General features: G+C 38.6%; 1 protein-coding gene across 2 annotated transcripts in view; it reads left to right on the top strand.

The window, feature by feature from the left end:
* Positions 1-16: 16 nt before the first annotated feature.
* The window catches only part of usp43a (ubiquitin specific peptidase 43a), a 122,543-nt gene continuing 96,789 nt past the window's right edge, over positions 17-25,770 (top strand). Inside the window, exons 1-2 of one of the 2 annotated variants that reach the window (XM_039691637.2) lie at positions 17-1,021; positions 11,340-11,489. In XM_039691637.2, the coding sequence (XP_039547571.2) occupies positions 428-1,021; positions 11,340-11,489 (744 nt within the window). In that variant the 5' untranslated portion in view covers positions 17-427. The remainder of the gene's footprint in view (positions 1,022-11,339; positions 11,490-25,770) is intronic. The other variant, XM_039691636.2, reaches the window with a different exon arrangement.

Here is a 25,770-nt window from a genome sequence, read left to right as displayed (position 1 = left end):
GGAGGGTAGAATCCGTGTATCCACCATTCAGACGCATACTCCAGCCAGAAGCCAGAGAAAGAGAGCGGAGAAAACAGCCAGTAATGGGCATCCACACTACACACACGCACGCACGCATGTAGGTGTGGTGTAAAGAACAAGAGTTGTGACTGAATGGAGTTCAGCACAGTGTCATTTCAGGTGCGAAAGCGTCATGGATAAAGCGAAACTAGCGCAGCTGAGATCAGCGATAGGGAATGTCGGGACCGCGCTATAGTCACCATGAGCCTCGGCGCCGACACCGGTGCTTTTGGAGTCTGTTTTTCATCGTCGTGATGGTTTAGTGATGAAGAATTTCGAGACGCACAGGACGCCGTGTCTTCACACCGTAGTGCACTTGTTTCTCTTAATAACTTCTGACCGGTTTGGGTGAAACAACAGACTAAACATGGATACGCCGAGGGAAACCAGGAAACAAACAATCAAAGCCAAATCAACCAAGCGCAAGAACAAGACGCACAAGTCCCAGAAGCTGTTCAGAAGGAAATCGTTGAAATCGCTTGGAAATTTTATGAGCAGGATTGTCAAAACTTTGGGCACTTTAGCACACTTGGGGGACGCGGACCAGCCGGACGCGGGGGAGGATGATGATGGGGGGTTTGGGGACACTCTGAGCGCCCACAACTCTGGGAATTACAGAGAGAACTCGACGAGGAAGGCAGTTGCGCCCGCATCATCATCCTATGGATCTGTGAAAGAAAGACTGTCCTGGTGTTACGGCGAGAAAACTCCGGGAGTTCAGGGTCTGAAGAATCACGGAAACACCTGTTTCATGAACGCCGTGGTGCAGTGCCTGAGTAACACGGAACTTCTGGCTGAGTATCTGGGTCTGGAGCAGTATAAATGTGAATTATATGAGCGGAGGATCAACGGGGTGATGAAGAGCGAGGAGGTCAGGGGGGAGGTGACGGAGAAGCTGGCGTCGCTGGTCAGGGCGCTCTGGACGCTCGATTACACGCCTCAGCTGTCGGTGGAGTTCAAGGTGAGTTTCGACCAACTTACACAATGAATGGCACTGAGAGATCCTTTCCTTAAGTGTTGAGTGAATCGTTTTATTTAGCTTTATACTGAAGATCATCAACAGGTGGGTTTGTCTGATCAAATTAAACGGCCTCCCAGAGTCAACCAAAAAAATTGCAGACATTTTGAACCTATAATCGATTATCTCGGACATGTCCGATTCGGATCGATGGGGGTTAACAGCACCGACTCAGAATTGAACCGAAAAAAAAATGTAGCAGATTCTAATTGGCTTTCATGAGCTCAATCATGGTTGTTTGTTGTAAACTGGGACACACTGAACACCTTTATAAACAAGACGTTTGTTCAAAACATTTTATACCACGCTAGGATAGGACTGAACCACTGAATCGTTCTAAATTGATTCTATGAAACGAACAGTTCAGAAGAACCGGTTCACGGAAATAAATAAGTGGACTTCCTTATCACTAATTCAAAAGTCAGCAGTCTAGTGTCTGTGTCGTGTAAGTGGGAGGGGCTTAGAGTAGAAGACAGGTGAATCAACTGTCAACAATTCGAACTTGTTTTGCAAGAATGCGGAATATTTTTGTCAAATGGAGTTTTGTTTAATCACAAAAGTCACTTGTTTTTACCTTTTTCCCCCTTTTTGCAGGAAAACATGCAATAACACTACCTACTAATTAAACATTTGGCATTTAAAGGGACAATGTGTAGTTTTTTAATGTATTTTATTATTTAAAGCCACACTGTGGAACTCTTCAACCTTTATAAAATATTACCAAAACCGATTGAGAAGGTACATTGACTTACAGCCTGAAGGTGTCTGTGTGGGCTCTATCTATGCACGGCGGTATTTCCGGTGAAGCATTAGGGATGCTCGATAACTTCCGCCGATCGTAGAGTCCAATGCAATACAGAGAATTTATATAGAATTTTATACTCCATGGTTATACTAAAGAAACGTTAGTCAGAAAAACAGATAAAACAGACACCCCTTGCTTCTTTTTAAAATTATATTAAATAAACATAACTATATATAAAATTACATCTAAACGTATGTACGTTTCATTTCAAAGACTGGAGGACAGTAAATTTTGAAGACTCTGCCATAATCCCGTTTTCCTCGGTTTTCCTCCGCTTTAATCTCCACAACCGGAAATGGACGAGCATCCTTGCGTCAAATGCGGAATTTATGCGTGCATATAGCCCATTGCTTTTACTAGCACTTTGTAACTTCGGGTTTCGGGTAGGAACCTGAGCACAAAAAGAACTACAGAATTCGACCGCTTTACGGCATAAGTCACTTCCCCACCACCCACAACTTCCTCAGATTCTGACGTTAGTGCTCAACTCACGTTTGATTGCCGTCTGTGTGTTTTCGTCATGGCCGAACAACAGCTAAAAGGAAGAAGGCAACAGTTTTATCAGAGGAAACTAAAAAAAGAAAAGGGGAGAGTGACAAATTAAAAGCCAGGACGAGGATTAACACATTAGTCTAGCTTTCGCTAAAGGAGGAGGAGGGGTGCTCGACCGATGCGGACGCTTGCCTGCACTAGTGATGGGAAGTCCGGTTCTTTTCCACGAACCGGTTCTTTCGGACAGTTCGTTTTAATGAACCGGTTCAAAAAACCGGTTCACCAGTTCTTTTACGTCATCACGTAATGACGTCAATTCTATCATCCCGGCGGATAAAAATACTTCAAATTAAAGGGCATTTGTAATCACAACTTCAGTTAAATAATAGTATGCATTGTCATAATCATCTTGGATAAGTTTCTTACATTTACATTTTGAAAACGAACCCTGCTGCAGCCTAGGCGATGTGCTAACGCGGATGTTTTACATGTTTTAAATATATAAAATGCATAAATGGTCTTCATCATTTTATTTGTTATCAAATAAACTTACATTTCGCCGATTCGCCCTCTCATTTAAGTCCTGGGTTCACCCGTACTACTGCGTGCTCGTATATCACCACAGGGATCAGCCGGCCGAAAAAAAGTTCTGTTCAGAGACGGTGCTATCACGCATGCGCAGTATCTCCAGCTCATCGGTTCTCCGTATCGAACGTGTCTGAAAGAAACAGTTCTTGGTTCTGTACTAGTGATTCAAGAACTGCAACAACCAGTTCTCGACTCGAGAACCATAGCATAGCTGTGTGCTGAGCTGAAACCTGAATATACAGTCGACAAAACTAAAAAAATCGATGCATGTCTGTCTCCAATATAGCCTTCTGTAGCCTATACAGTATATATATCATGTTTATAATGTGTTAACATAACGAATTAAACATATATGTTTAATTCGTTATGTTAACACATTATAATCATTTACTAAGCAGTGCATCAAACCTTGGCAAGAGTTTACATCAATGATTTATATTGTTACTTTTGTAACTTTTATATTGTTACTTGTTACTATTGTTAGGAGTTAAATTAAATGAGCTGTTCCTGAAAATATTATTTTAGTATAATAATAAATGTTTAGTAGTTTGACAGTTTTAGAACCCAATCAATATTTCCAATCGTTAATATAATACAGTGATACAGTAATGTGATAAACATGTTTCCAAAATGTTTTATTTTGTTACACTTACTGATGTTCAACTAAAGACATGGAAACGTACATTTCTTCCCTCAGAAAAAAATGCACGCATGCTCAGCTCATCAACTCATCAGTTCTCATATGTCGAACGTGTCCGAAAGAAACAGTTCTCGGTTCTGTACTGGTTATCCGACCGCTGTACCTGTATGTTCAGTAGTACACGCATGCGCAGTATCAGCTGCTCGTGCTTATCACTTCTCTCAGCACCAATATACTGTATGTCTCCGTTCAGTGAAGTTTTTGAGTTACTGAATAAAATGTACTAATGGATATTGGTTTATTTCGATTCGGAGGGACTGTCAGGCATGTCTGAAAGTGAGTAACTTTAGTAACTTGTGGTTTAGCGCTGACGCAAGACGCGAACTGTTTCGAACGATTTAGTCCGATTTAGTGTACTGGTTCGACCGGTTCACTAAAAAGAACCGGTTCAAAAGAACGATTCGTTCACGAACCGGCCATCACTAGCCTGCACACAAATGGCGTTTTCAAGGTAGCCCCGATAAATTCATAAGCAGTGTACAATATTTTCTGGTATTCCGGCCACAGCCGATGGTTTTATGACTGTAATAAAATGCCCACAGCCCAGTGTTCATTTTATTTCCACAAACACAGCCCGTCTCAGTGCAGGGCTCGCACTAATAAAATCGCCTCATGTCAAATGTAACGTTACATTTAATGTAGTGAACGTGACCATGACTTAGTAGTATCCACAGACACTAACGTTACACACCACATGTCCCACGGTTTCTGTAAAGATAAACCAACACACTTACAGTCAGCTCAGACCGACGATGTTTTCAGTGCAGTGAATGCACCCGCTGTCCCACGTCCACATTCACTCACAGACATGATAAGCCCCACGGGGCTTACCCCACTCGCTCTCTCGCAGCAGACTGATATAAGGGAATCGAGGCTGCTCGCCTCAGACACTGCAAGCACACACAAACTAAAGACACGGGAGGCTGACCGGTTGACTTTAATTTGCGACAGTGCTGCGGCGCTTGTGGCCTCTAGGGACGCTAGACATGAAAGTTACAGGTCGAGCACCATCTAGTGGAAAAAAGTTCCGCTGTGTGCCTTTAAAATCAATATTTTTATTCATAAATATGTCCTCAAGGGTGTACAAATACCTCTGCCAATTATCTGACTTTTCCTCGTAAACGAATAATTTATTACCTTTAAATTCATGGGACGGGTAGGTCCACGGAGGGTTTCATGTTGTTCTGCCATTTTGAAAAACTATAATAGCAGAGAGGGACAAAAAAGTACTAGGCCAACGCATTTCCACAGCGCGTTTTCATTCAGAACCAGCGTGACGTAATTGAAAGCAGCAGAAATGGAGGAGCAGAGCAGTGAGAGGCGCTTGTCACTGCCCCGGCAAGTTTAAAAGGCTGCATTGCAAATCCTCGTCGACAGAAATGTCCTAAATAGATCGTAAAAGCAAACGTGACTGGAGATTGTTAATGTCGGGACAGCTTTTTCCAGGTGGATAGAGCTAATACAGGAGAAAGATTTAAAAAAAAAAGTCCTGCTTTCTTCTCGACACTTAAGTCAATGGTACAGTCTTAATTACAAACTTTGTTTTTTCTTTTTTCATTGTTTAGTTATGTGCTTTATTTTATAGACGGATGAACATTTATAGTTAAAAGTTGATGATGATATCTAACAATGCACGTACTTCATAAATTATAATGAATAACGAATAAAGAATAGTTTGTTTTTCACAGTCAGTAATTCATACTGTAACATTCGTTTGCTCGTTGTGTCAAGTTGCTGTTTGTTTGAAATAACAAACACCCGAAGGAACATTCGACGAAGTGCTAATCCTGTCATAGTTTTTGGTACATAATGGCTACCGTAGATGCAACACACATTTGAAAAAGCGAGGCGCAGGAGAGCACCATTCGTTTGAATACCAAATACATTTTCACCGCTGGATGGGAGAAATTCCTACACATTGTCCCATTTAAAACAATCAGATAAACAGGATAAGAATCCTGTCATCCACTAACAATAATATTGCTCACAGCTAATTAGTAATTTAAAGACAGAGTACCTATTATCTTGTAACTTAATGCTTTCCCAGAGAGAGAGTTGCACATTCTTAACAGACATTCTCCATGGTGTTCCCATTCATTCAGATCTTCCTTGTTTCCCCTTTATACTGTGGACAGTTTCTGCTCTGTCTATAGACCTCATTAGCCTAAAGTATCAAGTGTATCAAAATGCACCCTTTTAAAAGCCACCCTGTCCTTTGGATTTCACTGTAAAATTATTTCAGAATTTTAATTTTAACTGAACCCTGTCTTCTCTGTTATGGTTTTAGTCTTAGACTATCTAGTCTAGAGTTTAATACACTGATTTCCTTGAGGAAGACTAGAGCTACTACTGGACTAAATTGAGGCTTAAATTAAACCAATACCAGGAGCCAGATTTAACTTCCGGTTAACGTTGTGTTTCAAAGAAGACGCATGTATTACTTGGAAATATACAGAATTATATATATATCAGAATTATTGGCGCCCTTGGCAAATATGAACAAAACATTTACAAAAAACTAACCTTTCATTGAAGCAACACTACTTAAAATGGGGGAAATCATCATATGTTATTTTCTCTAATACACATTGGCCACAATTAAAGGGTTAGTTCACCCAAAAAATGAAAATTCTGTCAGTATTTACTCACCCTCATGTTGTTCCATACTTCTATGTGTTTATTTGTTCTGCTTAACAACACAAAGGAAGATATTTGGAATCAAACAGATCTCATTCCCAATTGACTACCATAGTATGTGTTGTCCTATTATGGTAGTCGATGGGGAATGAGATCTGTTTGATCGGCTAGTCTTTAACATGTTTGCTCTTAAATATGTGTTGGATTGATCTATTCACTGAAAAGCAAATGCTTTTTTATAAGAGAAATCACAGACAATTGCGTGACAGGTGTGATTCAGTTTACAGCACTTCTCATTCATTTCTATGATATCCGCAAAGAGTCGCACAACTCTGAACAACATTCAATGACATCAAGTCTGTAATGTGTTTGGTTATCAAAGCACACATGATCCAAGTTAGCTTTCTGCAATGTTAGAGCCACGGACACTTGTATCTCCCAATGATAAGACCATTTCTGGCATAGACCTTGATCAGGTGTGTTTAAAGGAGAACTCCGGCAAACAATGAACCTTTGGTCTAATAAAACATCGGTACATAGTCAACCATTCTCTGAGATTTGTTTTCATGATAATCGAATGTTAAGAGTTTTATCTCTAAAAACTGTTTAGCGTATAATGCTAATAATGGGGGCATTGACTAATTAAAAAAGAAATCGCTAGTTTATACCACTAACAAGGCTCAAAATAGCCCCACACTAATGCTGTAACATAATGAGGCTCCATATGCAAAACGAAGCATTGAGAACTTTGTAAGTGTACAGACCGTTTAATAAGAAGATATTTTATGAAGACAGTTCACTTCGTGTATACAGACAGGATCCATCTTAAAAAAATAGTCTCGATAAGTCAAACCACGAACGTCGTGCTGAGTGATCTGAACTGTATGAAGTTCAGCGAACTTCTGAACTGTATGAACGGCTTTCGGGGATCGACTTATCGAGACTATTTTTGGTGTTATATCGCTAGTAAACGTACAATAGGACTGCAACGTTTGTGGAATGTGCTTTACTGAGTGGAAAAAGAGTGTGAATTGCTTTTTTGCACATAAACCACACATTTAAGGTTTAGATTTGAATCTGGATACAAATGTAATTGTAATTTAATTGTTAATCCATAGAAAGAATACATATATTTCTTGAAATCTTTATATTTTGTGAAACTTCATTCATTAAAAAGTGTTATGAGTGTTATTATTATTGGGCATACACAGCAGTCATACATCATTACAATTCAAGTGTAATTGATTTGTTGAAATTTAGAAGCCATTGTGAGTACACATCATTATTTTTTTAATAAAATAAATGTATTTATTTCTTTAACAACAATATAATACAATATTTATTTTCAATGGTGATTATTAAATATACTACACGTTTGCTGCTGGTAATGCCATGAATGAGTCTTACCTGTTGCAACATTCCCTACTCTGCCTATACTCTTATAAAACAACATTTTTATCAAGGCAAAATCTACATTTTGTTCCCAACAAAAGTATTGTTTAGTGTAAAACATGTTGAAGATTAGCAAACAGGCTGTCTGTTCATTAAATGATAAGCTATATCCTCACAAAAGCAATTAATTTGGTGAAGTGAAGCCTCTACGTCATTGATAACCATTAAAAAAAAGGCCTCTAGTCTCTTTCCCTGCGTACCGAGCGTTAGCTTTTTTTGGCTAAAGGTTACAGGCTTGCATTTATCGTATCTCCCAATTATAAGACCATTTCTGGGCTGGCATAGTAAGACCTTTATTATTCAGGTGTGTTCAATTGAGCTTGGAGTTAAACACTGCAGGACAATTTGGACATCCCTGATCTAAATCAATCATGCAAATGAAAAAAGTACATTAAAATGCCATGTTGTGTGGTAATCTTCTTTATACTGATTGATCAATATTGGGGTAAAACAAATGTGAGCTTGTAATAATTTCATTCACCAGAGGCTTTTAGATTATATCCTGTGCCTACATACCAAATTGGTAATTAGGTAGTAATCACGCTCAAAATTGAACCGCTTTTTAATAAACAGTCCGATTTGTATATAACCTCTCCGCCTTATTGCTGTGAGTGACAATTTTTTTTTAAATGAAAAATGAAATTACTCCCTCCAGGATTTGCATGATGTGTGCAATTAAAAGAATGTTTTTTTTTTTAAGATGAAAAATTAAAAATAAAGTCAGTCTCTCCTGCTGTCATTAAAAATTGAATATATTAAATATTTCAAACTAAGCTATGATATGGACACTTTTTTTTCTTTTTTTTTCTCAAAATATCCCTTAGGTCAGATTAGATTCCTCAATGAGGCCAACTGGCCACGTTTTTGACGCCCCAGATCTAAAATGGAAAACTAGTTGATTCTAAAATGAAAAGATGAATGTGGCAAAGGCACATTCCAGCGCGTCTGTCTGAAAAGCTTAAGAATAGGAGGGAAACTCTGCTAGCAGCACTGAAGCTGAGGTTATGTAATGCCATCATTCATCATGTTGCTTTGAATTGGCAATGGAACCAAGACGGGTCGTGTTAACCTGCTAGACTTGTTTGTCATTCTTGTGTAAGAGAAAGGAAAGGTTTTTTTTCTCGGAAATGAAGGGAGCTTGGTAATTTATGTCTAACTAATTCACTCACAAATGGTATTGTTTGCCCATTGGAGCTTTATATTAAGAAGAGGTTGAAAGAACAAAAATGAAATGTTTTACAATTTACAGGGTTTCAAAGTCTCTGTTCTATTATGTTTAGTGACTTATATGAAGTTCAAACAGTTTGCTACAGTATGAAAGTGTTGAAAGTTGATTGATGGCTTGTTTGTGACTAGCTGGGATGAAGCAAGTCAAAGTCAGTTTAATCTGTTCAGAGATGGGTTTGGTTGAACTCTGTTGATTTCATTTCCTAAATAGCTCATACTAGAACACCTGTTGACCTGCTGTGGCTGTAGGCCTATATACATGTCAAATAAAATACAGCCTGAAGTTCCTGTTTTTGTTCGCATTTTTGTTCATTAGAAGTATCAGTTTACAGCCTGTAGTCCTCCTGATAGACATACTGTATATGCATAGGTGTAAATGTCATAAATCTGCAGAACAAGGACGTTCTGGAACTTTGGACCCAGTTTACTCATGCAGACATGATTTGAATTGATAAAGGGTATTTGAATCTGTGCTTTAGGTGACCAATAACATTGAGTATGGAACAGTCTGTGTGAATGCCATTATAAGAACAGAACACCCCCCCCCCCCCCAAAAAAAAATAAAATAAAAAATAAAATAAATAATTCTAACATTATTCACTCACCCACCCTCATGTCATTGCAAACTTGCATGACTTTTTTAGTAACTTAAATAGATTTTGAAACATTTTGGTGTTATGCTGTCAACACAACGGACGCCAATGGTAACCAAAACTGTTTAGCTACAGTACCAATATTTTTCAAAATATCATCTTTTGTGGTTCATAGAAGAAGGAAATGGATACAGGTTTGGAATGACATGAGGGAGAGTAAGTAATGACCATTTACATTTTTGGGTGACATATCCATTTAAGACACTGTGTTGGATCATTCAGACAAGTTATAACTTTACTAAAAGGATTTATAAGAGTGACTCGTTCATTGATATGACGCCATTACTTCTCTCTTGAACTTGTCAATGAGTGCTTGGTTTTGACTTAAATTTCAATCAGTTTCTTACACATAGATTTATATAGCTTTAAAAGATGTGGAATATAGTGCACGATTCAACCTTTTTTATCATACTTTTATGGTGCTTTCGCATCAGTTTTCATTCATTGTAATTGCATGGAAAAGAGCAACCATTCAGCTTGAGCTACCAATGAGCTGACATGAGGGTGAATAAATGAAGAATAATTTTCATTTTGGGTGCACTATTTTTTTTGATACAGTTGAGCAAACACCATAACACTGATAAATGTTCTTCATCTTGTAAATAAACATGTTGTTCTGGTTAATGCAATACCGAAACCATATAAAAAGAGAATTTGTTTTTGAAGAGTGGAGAATGCAATATTTGAGGATTTTGTTTTTCTTAATGAGGTTCCGTTATAGAAGTACAGAAACCCATGTATTTCTGGTCTTATTGAAGCTTTGTGATTCCCAAAATCTGCTTCTATCCCTGATCAATCCAAATATATGTGGATAAGGAGATTATTATGATCTGATTTTTTTTTTTTTTTGTCTGTTGCACAGCCCTCACACTCAGATGACAGCGTTGGAGTTTGACACATTTCTGATGTCCATCTTTGGGCATTTTGTGTATGTTAGTTTTTAGGCCTCAAATAGCTCACAACAAATCAGGTGGAAACTGACTTTTCAAAGCTTTCATGTGTTTGCATTGAGAGAAGTGGAGAATCTCTCTTCATTAAATTCGATTTTTGATGACTCATTATCAGGTGAAGAGGTGTTTATCTTAGACAAGTTTTCTGTTCAAAATGTCACTTTTTTCATACAGCACCTGTAAAACTGCAAAATAAATAACACCTCACCTTGTATATTTTCAGAAAATACAACCGTTAAAGGCTGTACACACCAAGAGTTGTGACTATAAGATAGCTATAAAAATAACTATATTAGCATCAATACCAATGCATGATAAAAAAATGTGTATAGTATTAGTGAGCACTGCAGTCATATTGTGTGCCAATTCAAATTCTCGTTCTCTTTAAAGTTGGTTGGATTATGATTGGCTGTCACTGTCATTAAAAAAAAAAAAAACATCTAAAAGTGAGTTCAAAGATATTGATCATAACTTGTCAATCATTATAGTTGTGATGTGGGCTACTTCTCAAAGAATTCAAGCAATTAAAACTTTGTAGGTGTAGTTATCGTTAGTCGTGGTTCTTTCTTTAGCTCTGGTCCACGAATTTGGTTGGTTGAGTGGTGTTCCATGGCCGTTTATTACTACAGCTGTCAACTTGTGAGTTTAATATTGTGTTGATGTGAAGGGGGAAAGATTTGTAGATATGAAGTTATGTCATTTGTTTTAAAACTGAATCCAGATCAACATCTGACACAATCTCCCGCTCCTTCCGTAGAGTGCTGTGTCCAAGTATGGCTCTCAGTTCAAAGGAAACGCTCAACACGACGCTTTGGAGTTTCTGCTCTGGCTCCTGGACAGTGTGCATGAGGATGCCAACCTGTCCACCAACAACAACCACAGCAGCAGAGCCAAATCGTCCAGCAAGGTAACACACCACCATCAGTCCTTCTAAACACTCTTTAAAATATTTTCAAAATCAACTAATTGGTGAGACAATCTAGCAACCAGCATTGTAATTTTACCGCTAATGGGTTAATATCAAAATTTAAAGAAACTATAAAGACAATTACATAAGCCTGTAGAATGCACTAAACAACTTGTCTAGGAGTTCTCAACTCTGGTCCTTGAGGTCCACTTTTCTGCAGAGTTTGGCTCCAACCCTAATTAAACACACCTGCCTGTAACTTTCTAGTAATCCAGAAGCTGAAATCATAAAAATGCTGCCTTCGGAAGATGCTTTTCAAGGAAGGAAGGCATCAATGCATTTCCAAATTATCCAATGTTAGCTTCACTTCCTGTCTCCTGAGATACCCTCATCTTATCTGTTTTGGAAGGCAACATAGATGTATCCTTTGCTACCTCTGATATCCCACAACCCTGTGCGTTCCATCCTGTGACAGTAAAGATCTTGCACAATGGCCCTCATTTATCAAAAGTGCGTACACCACATTTCCAGCGTACACCTTGCGTACACTCAAAACCACGGTGAGTTTGAGATTTATCAATATGGACGTTGGCGTACGGCACGCTCGAATCCTACACCAGCTCAGGAGGTGGTGTACGCACGTTTTGAGTTAGTGAGGAAATGCGCATAAAAATTCCTAACACCACAAAACGCACTGACAAACTAAAAGATATGATATATTATGACCCACTGTAAAACAAACAAACAAACAAAAAAACAACATAGAAATTATAAGCTTCAGTATTTATTTTTGTGTAACGTGGACTTCAATGTTTAATTTGTGTGACTTTACCAAAGCATTTGATTTGTAAGCATATATTCCTTCAGTTGCGAGCCCACTTTACCCTGACGTTTCAGGATTATCCCCGGCAGGTGCGCACGGACTGGGTTCGGTAGCCTAATGAAAGGCTTTCAATGACCAAAAAATAATTCAGACTGACAAAATAATAAAAAATACATTCTTCTTCTTTTAAATGATGATAATAATAGAAATAATAATAACGACATCCTTCTTCTAAATAACAATAAGCATCATTAATGCAAATCATTATAATAAGAAGAATACTATTACAAATTGTCATGCAATTATTAATGTGAATGAATGGTACTTCACATCACATCATAATCATCACTATTATACATGTGACGTGATTCGAAATTGAATGCTAATTTCAAAAGACGTGCTGTAAAATAATGCATTGTGATAGGTCATTTCGTCTCCACGTCGGAGAAGTTTCTCTTCTTTGCCGTCTTCCGTGTGTCCATGGCGTAAAATAAGGGCGTGGGGGGAGCGGAGACTTATATATTTAGGGGCGTGTTATTCTAATGACGATCGTTTTCGGCCGCGGGATTTATCAAGGGCAGGCATTGCGTACACCTGGATTTCAAAGGTACGCACATCTTCATAAATCAGGCGGTGAGAGGAGTGTAAGCATAATCTTACACCAAAATATACACCCGTTTCTACACAAGATTGATAAATGAGGGCCATTGAGTCTGAAATTTCCGCATGTTAAAAAACCAATACGACCTCATGTCGTGTCAATCACGTTTACAAACTGACCCTGAAACTTTCATCCGACAAAAAAATTCTGATGAGGTAAATCTTTTTGCGTTTTTCTCATCTTAGCAAGCATTTTGAGAGTTGTTTTGACAATTCAGTGCCACCACACAAGGGAACGCCAACATCCAGAACAATTCAGGATCAACTGGTTCACAGAAATTGGTCAATCCTTATTAAAATATGTGGCTCCAGTATCGCAAGCAAAGCATCAAACTGAGACACTGACATCCTGAAGTAAACTTTGAATCGCTCTGGATAATACAGTACCGCAGCTCCTTGATTAGGAGGTTGAGCTCTCCTTCTTCTCTATGCAATCTCAGGATTGGGTGGACCCAATATTTGCTCTGAAAGGATGGCGGATGGCAACAAAATCATCCTCACTGCTTGAAGACTCATTGCATAATAATTAATACGCATCTGGCTTGATATCTGTGCGTGACGAATTTTTAGGATGACGGATACAAAAATATGACAATTTCTGACTCAGTTGATGAATTTCGGACTTGGTTGTATTATTTTCCTGTTGTCAACATAAGATGATCACCACAGAACCTAAACCTCTGGGTAGGAGAGGATCCCTCTTGTCCTTTGTGTTCATCACCTGCCCCATTAAGGCACATTTTGACAGGATGTAAGGTGGCTCTTTGCCAGGGTCGATTTAATTGGTGCCATGACCAAGTACTGCAATGTTTGGCTTTAGCATTGGAAGGCAGGCGTAACATGACCAATAAGTTGCTACCTGTTCTAGCAAAACATTACACACAGAAGAGAATATTCCTCTGCCCAGGCGAGCAACAACCACCGAGAAAAGGTGTTAACACCAATTCTCGCCCAGGACAACTGGAAGCTGCTAGGGACTGGAAAATGCTGGCGGATATTGATCAACGGTTTATTTTTCCACCTGAGATTGCCACCACTATCCTTCGAACAAATATTGTTTTGTGGTCTGGATCAGCACGTATTGTTCAAGTGATAGAGTTAACTGTGCCATGGGAGGATGCGGTAGATGAGGCATATGAGAGGAAGAAACTGTGGTATGCTCATCTGGCCACTGAAGCAGAACAGCGAGGATGGAGAGTCCAGGTTTATCCAGTGGAAGTGGGTTGTCGAGGATTTGTGGCACACTCTACAACCCGGTTCCTCAGAGATGTCGGATTATGGGTACAAGAGTTGCATTGCACCGTAAACTTATCCGAAGCAGCAACTGGCTGTGGTTGAGACGGAAAGATTCTGGGGCCTCATTTATAAACGTTGCGTACGCACAAAAGAAGGCGTACGGCGCTCTCTACGCAATAGTTGGTATTTATAAAAAGCAAACTTGACGGTAAAATGTGTGGTCCTTCACGCAAGCTCTGACCCAGGCGTACGCACAAAAAACGGGTGAAATGAGAAATGGCGACACCGTCGGCAGTTGGAAAAAACACGTGAAAGTGTGTGAAACTGTAGACGGTTGTGTAAAATAGATGGCAATACTGCCTCTCATAAATAACACGAAGACTTCACAAAGCAAGTCTTACAATTAACAGCCTACATGAACACCCGTTTGATCGATCTGTAACAGAAATGCAAATTAACACATATTTCCAAAAAAAAAGAAATATGTTCTTCAATAATATTGGCATGTACAAAATATACAAAAGCTGCGCTACATTTAGAATTGATTGTGATTTAAGGGAAAAATACGTAGGATGTGCGTGCGCACGGTTTTATAAATCCGAATATTTCTGTGCGTACGCACGTCCTATGTTTCAACCGTACGCCACTTCTGACGCAAGTCCTACGCAAAGTTTTATAAATGAGGCCCCTGGTTGGCTGTGTACAGGACGCAGCATGACGGTTTCGTAAAAATTCTTAAACTCGAATAGAGTCTGTTGGATTATTTGTATAGTTTGCATAGTAATTACGGTTATTACGTTCCTGTGTATATTGCGTGAATGAGGGTTGGTGTTTGGGCAGATATTGCGTTTTGCTGTAGGTAGTATGCCATACGGAACCGTTGCCACTGAACCTACTTTAATGAAGACGGTGGGGCTTGACAGCCTTAGTCAAACGGGTTGGCGTGTATGGTTGGGTTGCGGAGAGATTGTGGTTAGGTCACATGTGATGTTAAGGTCAGTAGGCTGGGCTGAGTAGAGTGGGGGACGGACGGGGGTGACTCTGTTTGTAATTATACTATTTTCTTATATTAAATAGTATTTTTGATCAGTTAATTTAGATGTTGCCATTGTTCGGTATACAGACCTCTGGTTGGGATAAAGATCAGCATATTAACACATTACACAATTATAATACAATTTTCTTGGTTATAATTGTTAACTTTTAATGCTTATTTGTGCACCGACATGCATTAAATGATTTGGCTCCCCGTTTGCATTACAGTCCAGTTCACCCAGTTCACTCCCTCATACTATTTTTTTTTCTTTCATTGAGGCATTGCACCCAAACTACTAGTCATCTCTCTCTAAACAGTGTGTCTACTGAGTCTGAGGTCTCAAACTCAATCAAGCTAATGAGAAGGAAGTTGCAGCCTACACCCCCCCCCCTGCTTGATACATTGCCTGACTGACTAGTTTTTCTGTTTCATTTGTTAACTTTTGTGCTAGAGAGAGGGTGTAGGAGGGAAACATGAGTGGGTGGATTGGTGTGGGGGTGTTGTGAATGTGTTGTAAGGTTCTGTATATTTCAGTAAGACCTTATTATAAGTGTTTATTCTCTTTAGAAATCAATGAGGAATTAGGGAGCGTGGAATGTACTTATTAAAAATTCATTGGGGTGTTTAAAAGAAGGTGCAGGTTTGATAATTACACATAATCACCCTCTCAGAGTTTGGAGGCTGTTAGAATGCAGTGGATTGTACAGTGTCAGACAGCAGCAGGTCAGCTCAAGTCTGTTTTGGCAGTGAACACACTTCAGCCTTTGTCTGCTGTAGTGGCAGCAAACGAAGACGCCAAGCCTGCATGGTAATGTGGCAGCTCCATCAAGAGCCATTTTTAGACTCGTCACAGAATGGGTCCGTATCTCTGGCCCCATCACATCACGCTCTGATTTCATCCAAACAGAAACACTATTACCAGCTTAATGATAACTAGACACTTTCATAGCCTGTTATTGCCTACAATTTGACATTTGTATTTTACTCTCGTTTAAATCGGTGAAGCTTCACACTGTGTCTGCGATTGCTGTAAAGGGTATATATTTATAGTTTTGGTGTGCATTTTTCTTGTGTATGCATTGCAAGTGATTGGTGTAACAAGAAGTGTGAGCACTTGGATGATTCCACTTTTTCACAATGCGAGGGACTAAGTCAAGACAGAGACCTCAAGAGGGTTGTGTCAGAGTCGTGACCAAGAAATATCGTTTTAGATTCTAGACTGAGTTCGAGTCAAGAACAAGAAATATCGTATTGGATTCAAGACTGAGTCTGTTTGAGAGTACTACAACACTGATATTCACATGTAAAATATTTGAAACATAGTTTCAAACATGCAAATCAATTGTTTCTAGTTAGAAAGAGAGCAAGAGAAATCGAGTAAGAGATGACAGGCCAATTGTTTTTCCTGGGCTGTTAGTAAAAATATCATTATGATTTACCATGAAAGTGTTCATTTCAGTGGTTAACCTCAAAAGAGTGACAGTGAGAGTTTACTCAGAGATTTGTCGGTCTATAGCCTGGCTATAGCCTGTGCCTACATGATCACAAGAATCTATATCAGTTTGAAGGAAACATGTATATAAATACGTGTGACTATCAGAATCTTCCTAGTACTCACTGTTACGAACCTTGAAAGGTCAAGGGCAGAGAACGCAATATTTATATATTATCGTACTGCTGAAGGTGAGCTGTTGTGGAATAATACATGACAGGCTCTTCTTGAAGGGAAAAATAAACTGGACTTTATTAACAACAAGCCGAAGCCACTGAATCCAGTCAAAGCAAAAATAAGGTGTGCTATGTACAAAATAATTAGGTGAACAAACAAACAATAAAGTACAGTATTTTCAATTTTGATATTTTTCGGTCAAACCGTTGTTGTCTATCAGTCATATAATGGAGATTTAGGGGGTCCACCCTCGGTTCACCTCTTAAGAGCATGCACGGAGAAGTCAAAATTAAACATGATTTAATGACTCATAAATGTACAGTAAGTACACATTGATGGCCAAAGACACAAAACGAGTTTTTGTGAGAAAATGAACAGTATTTATATCGTTTTTACCTCGTGTAACCACAGCCATGTCCAACTGATCTGAAGGCACGGGTGCTTCGGTCTGCACATGCCCCGGAAGTGATCGCTTGCGTTTGTACGTCACTCATTGTTTACACAGAGATTTCGGAAGTTTCGAGACCCACCTCTTCAGGTGGTTCTCGGTTCGGTTGTTTGGTCCACACCCGAGTTCGATTGCTGTATTCACATCTGCCCAAAAGGTCCGCACTAAGGAGGGAAACAAACTAGAGTTCGATTCAATTGAACCAAACAAGGCAGGTGTGAATACACCCTAATTTAAGTCTAAATGAAAAGCCCCTTTTTAGATTGCATTTATATTTTATCTAGTTCAATCCTTTTTTAGCAAACATAATTTGATACAATAGTATTTCTTATATAAAATTTCAGTAACCCTTTAGTTTTGGGTCCAATTCTCACTATTAACTATTTGCTTTTTAGTGTGAATATTACTAGAATATTGGCTGTGTATTAGTACTTATAAAGCACATATTATTGCCTTATTCTGCATGACCATGTCCCTAATCCTACACAATATCTCAACTTAACAACTACCTTACTAACTATTAATAATCAGTAATTAGGAGTTTGAGGCAAAAGTCATAGTGAATAGCTAGTCAATAGTGAGAATTTTACCCTTATGTAAAGTGTGGCACTGTGACAAATGTTTTATGTAACTAAATTTTTTGACTGCGTCTATTTTTAATTGCTGCGAACAAACAGTATCTACCACTTGGTCAGAGTCTTCACCTCTCCCACACCAAACATGTATCCTTCTTGAGGAGTAGGTGTTACACAAAAGCATGTTTTCAAACATCAAAACATTGACGACAATGTTTTTGAAATTTTGATTTGATGTTCGTCTTTGTGCTTGTTGGCTGAACTTGAGTTAGTTCATTATTCGTTTTGCTATTATTGGTGTGTTTCCAGAATTTCTTCAGGCACATCTCTATATCATTCAGTATTATTTGAAGTAGCTACCATTTTTGACACACTGGGCACTATTTTTGGTATATTGTGCTGTCATTGGTTTTAGATTAGGCTGTTCCTAAGTACCTCAAAAAAAATCTGTGGCTGGTCACTTTCCATGTCGATCAGATGGCTTCTTTCAGCATGTCTAATCTGCAAGACTCTAAATGTAAACCCGAGCCTGTTTGATTGAAGTGGAGAGTCTCTAGAGAGACTGCTGTCCTAATCTGATTCCAGCTGTGTAGACTTTACTTCAGATTTATAGTGGCACTGAGGGCTTAGAGTTGAGAATAAACAAATAATAAGAATCTAAGGTAAAAACAGGAAAGGGAACAACCCACTCTTTTAAAAAGCTTGAGGTTAGGTTTTTAGTGTCCTGATGGCCTCACATGCTGCAGAGAGAACAAAACAAATCCTTTTAAAAAAGCATCAATGTTTTTTTTTTTTTTTTTTTTTTTGCGCTTATATGAGACTTTGTTTACAAAAATAATAAAGCACAAAACGTATTGCGATTTATTGAATGTGAGGATGTTGGATGTAAATCTGCTCTGAGCAATATGCCCTTTTATTATGCAGACTCCCTTTTTGTTACAACTGCACTAGTTGTGTAAAATAAAACTAAGATCCAGGGCTTGACGTTAACTTGTTTTGTTCACCAGCCTCTGTGGCTAGTGGATATCCAAAATTACTGCCCACAATTCTGACATCAAAACTATGGGAAAAAACCTCCATATAGATATTTATTTTCACATTATCTCATAATTTGGCATCAGGTATATTATGCTACTGTCACTTTAAGACCTGATGCACGGATTCATTATACTGTTAGTACGTAGGTGGCTTTGTGGGCGCACTTTGAGTGTGAGCACAAAATCTGCGGGAATGAGTAAAAGTATGCACAATACACGCGATCCCACACCCAGCTATATTACAATATACATAAGTTTCAACCCGCCGAGTTGGATAGTAGGAGTGACTTCGTTACACGGCACTACTGAAATCCACCCGCATTTGGCCGGTGTTAATGTCAAGCCATGCTTATATCTATTTATGATCTATTATTTGTTTAGTAGTGTAATATACATAAGATCTGTCAGTTTCTGTGTCTTGCGCCTTGCGGTGTTGCGTTCAAATAGTTCATTTTAAAAACATGTCTTGGTGGACGTTTTGGAACGCATGAATGTGTTCTGTGTTGTTGCCAGCCCAGCTGATATTTCAGTGTTCATTCATGGATGAATCAACATCATGGATCACGTTTGAATCATTGTTGAATTTTGTTTTGATTTTGCAAACATTGTTCGTCTTTTCGTACAGACCTCGTTAAAATTTTGAAGCATTTTGTTAACTTCTTAGAAAATTTTGTATTAAACATTGCTTCATCATTTTTAAAACATTATTTCAACACTGAAACGACAACTTGCATCATTTCAACCACATTTTAGTGTTGAAGGTTGGTCACGTGCTGGTTGGGTTTGATCAACGCATTCTCATCCTTTAGCATCATAGAACGCTATATGACAAAATGGCGCTATACTACGCACATGGCACCCGTTATCGTTAATATAACACGCACTGTGATGGTTACGCTTAGGTGTGGGGTAGGGTAGTCTCATTTTATGCTAACGGATTTATGACGCTTTGGGTTCGTGTGTTATATTAACGATAAAGGGTGCCATGTGCGTAGTATAGTTCCGTTTTGTCATATAGCGTTCTATGTGACGCTAAAGGATGAGAACGGGCTGGTTTGATCCAGGTCTAATGGACCCTTATTTTTCAGGGTTTCCTTAAGATCAACTAGTTGGCTAGTCCTTCACACAATGAGTACTTGTTTTTTTTTTTTTAATTCCCTAGGGCATTCATCGACTTGATGCTTACTAGTGTAGCGACGGACAATACAATGAGCAGGTAACATCCATTGATAAAATGACTGGCAGTAGAGCTTTAGTAAGTATTCTGGAATTGTCTCAAGGGAGTCGTCTACTCTTTCAGTTCTCCTACGAATTCAGACATTGTCCCAAGAACTGCTCTAAAACAATAGTACAGTGATGACTACATGGATATTTCAACAGGGGCCAGCTAAGTCAAACACACAATGAATAGAGATCTTTAGAAGCAGTGAACTCTTACACTGGATCACTTTTGGACAAGCCTCTATAAACACAGCTCTGAGATTGAGGCATCATGAATATTTAACAAGTTCAACCTAAGAGAGACAGAGAGAGTAAGGGGGTGAAGTCATAAAGAGACGGAGGCATATGCCACAAAAGAGAGGAACATTAGACTGGGAATTGATCGGCTGAGAGGGCAGAATGCACATCCGGCTCACCATCACCCGTTCCTGAAACCTCAGGGGTGCTTTAAAACTGCACCATACACTGTGCAATGCCACTCTGCCCTCTTTATGAACCCTTTAGAGGTGAGTGGGTATATTTTAAGCACTTTTAAACATAATAGACTTATAATGACCCCCCTTGTGAGGAATTTCGCTTTTTCCACCTCGTCTTTTCCATCATATTATGTTGCTTTCATTAGATATTTTCTTTGTGACAAGGACTTTAAAAAAAAAAAAAGTGCACTTCTCTAAATTGCAGATTAAAAGCATCAAAAAGATATATTGAGTTAACAATTGATTGGTGTTTTATACTTTTTGCATAGTACAAAAAGTATGGAAAAGACATTCCATAATATATGCTGTGATAATGCACAGTGAATAGAGCCGTATAAATTTATAATAAAATGAAATGTATGTCTGTGATCGGAGCTGTTCATAACGTCTCTCTCCTGTGATTAAGTGCCACTGGTGTCCATTCAAACCCTCAGCTAGCAGGCCCACCTGACACGCGTACATATTCCCTAGACAGGGCCTATAATGGATTTCACTGCTGCTTGAAATATTTAACACTCTTTTTGGGGGGGACATTTGATTTAAACCAATGAATATTTCAGATAAACTCCCTAAATAGTGCAAAGAACAACTAAATATTCAGAGGCATCTAAACTTTTGTCTAGTCTTTGGAGTGAGGTGAGTGTGCATGTGTGTGTGTGTTTTAAAATCTCTAAATTCTACTATCGTGTACAGTACTTGTTGGAGGATGAGACTTTGGAACATTTATTAAGAGACTTTTCCTTCAGGAAACTGCTTTTTTAAGGTTAAAAATATAACCCTCAATATAATTCTCTTGGCTACAACCATGCCCAGCATTAATGCCAGCTCTAAATAGGAAACCATATCAGAATATCCAAAGATGGCTCTCAGGAGGGAGAACCTGATCGTATTCCCCAGAATAAAAGAATGAGATCAAGATCCTTCTGGACCCTGACATAGATCACAAATTGGAGAAACAGTTGGGTAGATCTTGTGGATTTTTGCTTTAGAATAGTGCAATCTGTGTACAGTTTTAAACCAAATTATTCTCTCTGCAAGATCTTGGGCCAGATGTTGACAGATAAATTGATGCCACCCTCATTTTCCCAGGTTACCTTGAGATCATCAGAAGATGTATTTCAAATTCAATATAACCATATACCTAGAATCTGGTGTATGCCGCTCTAGATTATAGAAACAGTGCTCTCCCTGCTGAATAGTCAACAAGCCTGCTGAACCTACAGTAATGCCGAATCTGCAAGTATAGTGATAAAAATGAGATTGTGATGAAAAGTGACAGTCTGTGTACAGTTCGTTAAATGTAGAAAGGCCATATTTGGAAGATTCTATCACTTAAAGCAGGTATAAAATATCATTCTCACAAATGGGAGAAAATAGAGAAGGCTGTGTGATGATAATTTTTTGTCGTCAGCACAGGCGTATCGTGCAATTCAGACAAAGGGCCTAGGAGGATTTTGAAACTGGCAAGAATATAATTTTTAGATTTAAAATGTGTATGTATGTATATGTGTGTGTGTGTGTGTATATATATATATATATATATATATATATATATATATATATATATATATATATTATTCATTTATTTGTTTATTATACATTCTGTTCGATTAGGACCTTATTATAGCGCCTCCTTTTGTCTTACAGAAGTGTTTTCGCATGCCTGAGATTATGAAACCAAGTTTGGGGTCTCTGTGATGTTTGGTTTGACGCCCGGACACTTTTAGGTCAGAAAAATAATAAGAAAATCCTACAAATACAGTACATTTCCAGCACTTCATTCTTTGGCTTTGGATCCCTATTAGTGCCATAATGTGCAGTATCCGTTAAGGGGATTAGAAAAAAAAAAAGTTACTATTTGTCAGTAGTTTTCGGGTCGATTGTTTTAAGGGTGACTAAACGATGACAATTTTTTAATTTATTTTTATATATTCCTTTACTGGTACAATATGCAAGTCACCACCAGGGGTCGCTATCCTCTTACGATAACAAAGGCGTATATTAACGTATATTCCACATTAAGTGGAATTATGGATCTTGTCGTCAGGCTGATGGATCTTTTATGGATGATTGTATCCACAAGTTTCCGAGGGGCGCTCCTGTAAAAAATAAAGTGGGTGAAACTTCCGGTGACGCGGCGGAAGTAGCATTCCAATGGTATTTTGTGTGTTAGTTAGCGAAGAGGCTAGCTGTTTTTCGGAGAATTATTTTACTATTTAAAGACGCAAATCTTTATGAGAGATGTCGTTACGGAGCTCAGGGACAACATGTGCTGTTCGCGGTTGTATGTATAACCGGATTAAACTAGTTCAGTGGCTTAAACGTGATTGTTTTGAACATAAGCTGAAAACGAAATCACAGTGATCCTACCAGAGCCCGTCTCTGATCCTGCCAACGACTGTAGTTTCCATCACCTCCCAAAAGACGACGAATCTTCCTGTGTACATTTGTTTAAATTCTTAATATTCTATAAACTCTCTCAGCATGTGTTTGGCTGTTCGCTACTGATGTTACACCTAAACTCAGGATCAAAGCCTGTGTTGACAGAATACCAAATGTGTATTTTTTATTTAATTGTTTGTCAGCTCACACAACTGTCTGTCACCATGCCTTGATGAGTATTGATTATTAATAATGCTATTATAATACTCTCAATCAACTACTGCGGAGGGTAAAGGTACTTTTATTTCACCCTTTTGAATTTCGTTGAGATTGTGTTCCCACATCGTTAGCTAGTCTGGATCGCTATAACTTGAATGACTGTCAACTGTTGAATGAACGAGTATCAAGCATGTCAAGTCGCGCTTTGTTTACTTCCAACCGGAAGTCGCGCCCACTTTTGACGCAAGGCCTCATGGGGCGTAGGAAACTTGTGGATACAGTGATGTTTTTAACATGACTGTGGTGTGAAGCAGGGCACGATTGCTAATGAGAGACGTAACGTTATACCAGCGCCATACGCAACGCGAGATATAAAAGAATAAGTTTAAGAATAAGTTTGTCATTCTACCGAACTACACGCAAGTGCTGAATTAATTCTCACACAGGTCAGTTTATTAGATGAATTAAACTTGAGGTAACACAGCGCTGTTTCACTTTGCTCTAACAATTAAGTTACACTATCACACTAAATGGCATTTAAGCATGTTGTATGTTGTTAGGTTGTGTGTTGGCTGTATGAGACTAAGTTAAACATTAGAATAACGTGCAGATCATATTCTAACATTTTATCATGTTGAACTAAATAACATTGATCAGTTTTATGTACATTTGCTCACCTGTCTAATAAAGTACATGGAATACTTGCATCTCTGTCAAGTAAAAGTTAGTCGCGGACGTGGAGCTCGAAACATGTTGATCTTCGTTTTAGTCCTCTTTTTGTCTCAAAGTCTGCTTGCCATGGTGTCTAATGTTTGAACAAAACAACAACAGCGTGACCGTCCTTCTAGGCATAACGGGCATAACCGACCCAGTTGTCAACATCTGTCGCCATGGTTACTCTTGCAGTATGAGCAGGATTGGGAGGGTTACTTTAAAAATGTATTCCGATACAGTTACAAATTACTTCATAAAAAAAAGTATTCAGTAACGTAATACAAGTACCAGAAAATGAAAGTGATGTAACTGATTACTTTCGGATTACTTCAAGGACAGATATTATAAAAAAAATAAAAAACCTTTTATTTATTAAGAATTTCACGTCCCTGAAATATATTTATTTAAAGGGCTATAGAGACACCTAGTGGCTACAGTACGGTTTTACAGATTATTATGTATTATGTAGGCTAAGGAAATAGTAAAAACACAACATTTAAAAATTCTACACAATCCTAATATTAGTTTATTTTAAAATAGGAAATAAACTGTTGACTAATGCCGTGATCTTTCTTAATTTGCCTGACTGAAATTGGGCCGTTGGAAGTAGGAGTTCCCTTACGTTAGCGGTGAACATCTCCTTAAGTGAGACTGAGAACGAAGTGATTATGAAAGGAAATTTTAGGTACTAAAAAAGCTACTCTCTTAATTTTTACAGATTCCAGCATCGCTAGAAAACTTACAACTGCGATCATACAAACCACAGAATTTTAAAGCAGTAATAAACGCTACATATTAAGCTAACAACAAGGCACAGGATGCACTGTAAAACAATGTTGTTGGAATTTTCCTCTTTAAAAACAAAATAGCAGCGGAATTTCCAAGAAATGAAAGCATTTTTACCTGTGAGCAGCATCGTTTCTAGCAGCAGCAGTGATTCAATCGGTGTCTGAGGAGATTGTTGTCGAGAGCTGTTATTTTACGCAGTCACCAGCGGGTGGCACACGTGACTCGTGTCGCGCGAGTCATTAATATAGCGCTATTATGCCAAAATATTTAGTTTTAAATGAAACCATTGTAATCCTGAAAGTATCCCCCCCTTTTTCAAAAAGTAACTATAATCTGATTACTACGTTTTTTGATGTAACTGTAACGAATTACAGTTACTGGATTTTTGTATCCTGATTACATAACGCCGTTACATGTATTCCGTTACTCCCCAACCCTGAGTACGAGGTCAAATCTGGCGGAATCCGGGGGTAACGCGGAAATGACGCCATTGACTGGCGACTCCCCACCCCTGCTCACACGCCCCATTTCCTTGGTTAAAATCTCAATTTTCTCACAATTTACAAATAGTTTGAAACATTTGGGATATTGTAAGGAATCAACTAAACAAAATGTATAACATTATCCTAGTGGGTTTTGGATATTTTACTGCAGAAATCCTGCATATTGTACCTTTAATAGGGCCTATTGAAGCGTTTCATGTGAGTGAAATTGTGAGAGGAGATGAAACCGTCACCTCAGTTATCTCTTCCTGAAGCCAAAAATTGGCTCTGTAAAGCACAGTATAGCTCATGCTGTGAGTGTGTGTGTGTGTTTGTGTGTGTGCGCGTGTTGTGAATTGCATCCTAATCTCAGCTGGATTACATTCGCTGTGGGGGTGTATAGGATGGTAGGCTGGCATGCTGAATCGTGGAGAGGTCTAGAGATTACTCGCCTCGCAGGGGTTTGAATCCTCGCTGTGTGTGCATGTCTGCGTGTTCACACCCAGGTGCTTTT

The sequence above is a fragment of the Pimephales promelas genome, chromosome 8 (genome assembly GCF_988280905.1).
Source record: "Pimephales promelas chromosome 8, fPimPro1.hap1.1, whole genome shotgun sequence".
Taxonomy (NCBI): domain Eukaryota; kingdom Metazoa; phylum Chordata; class Actinopteri; order Cypriniformes; family Leuciscidae; genus Pimephales; species Pimephales promelas.
This window is presented reverse-complemented; position numbering and strand designations above follow the sequence as displayed.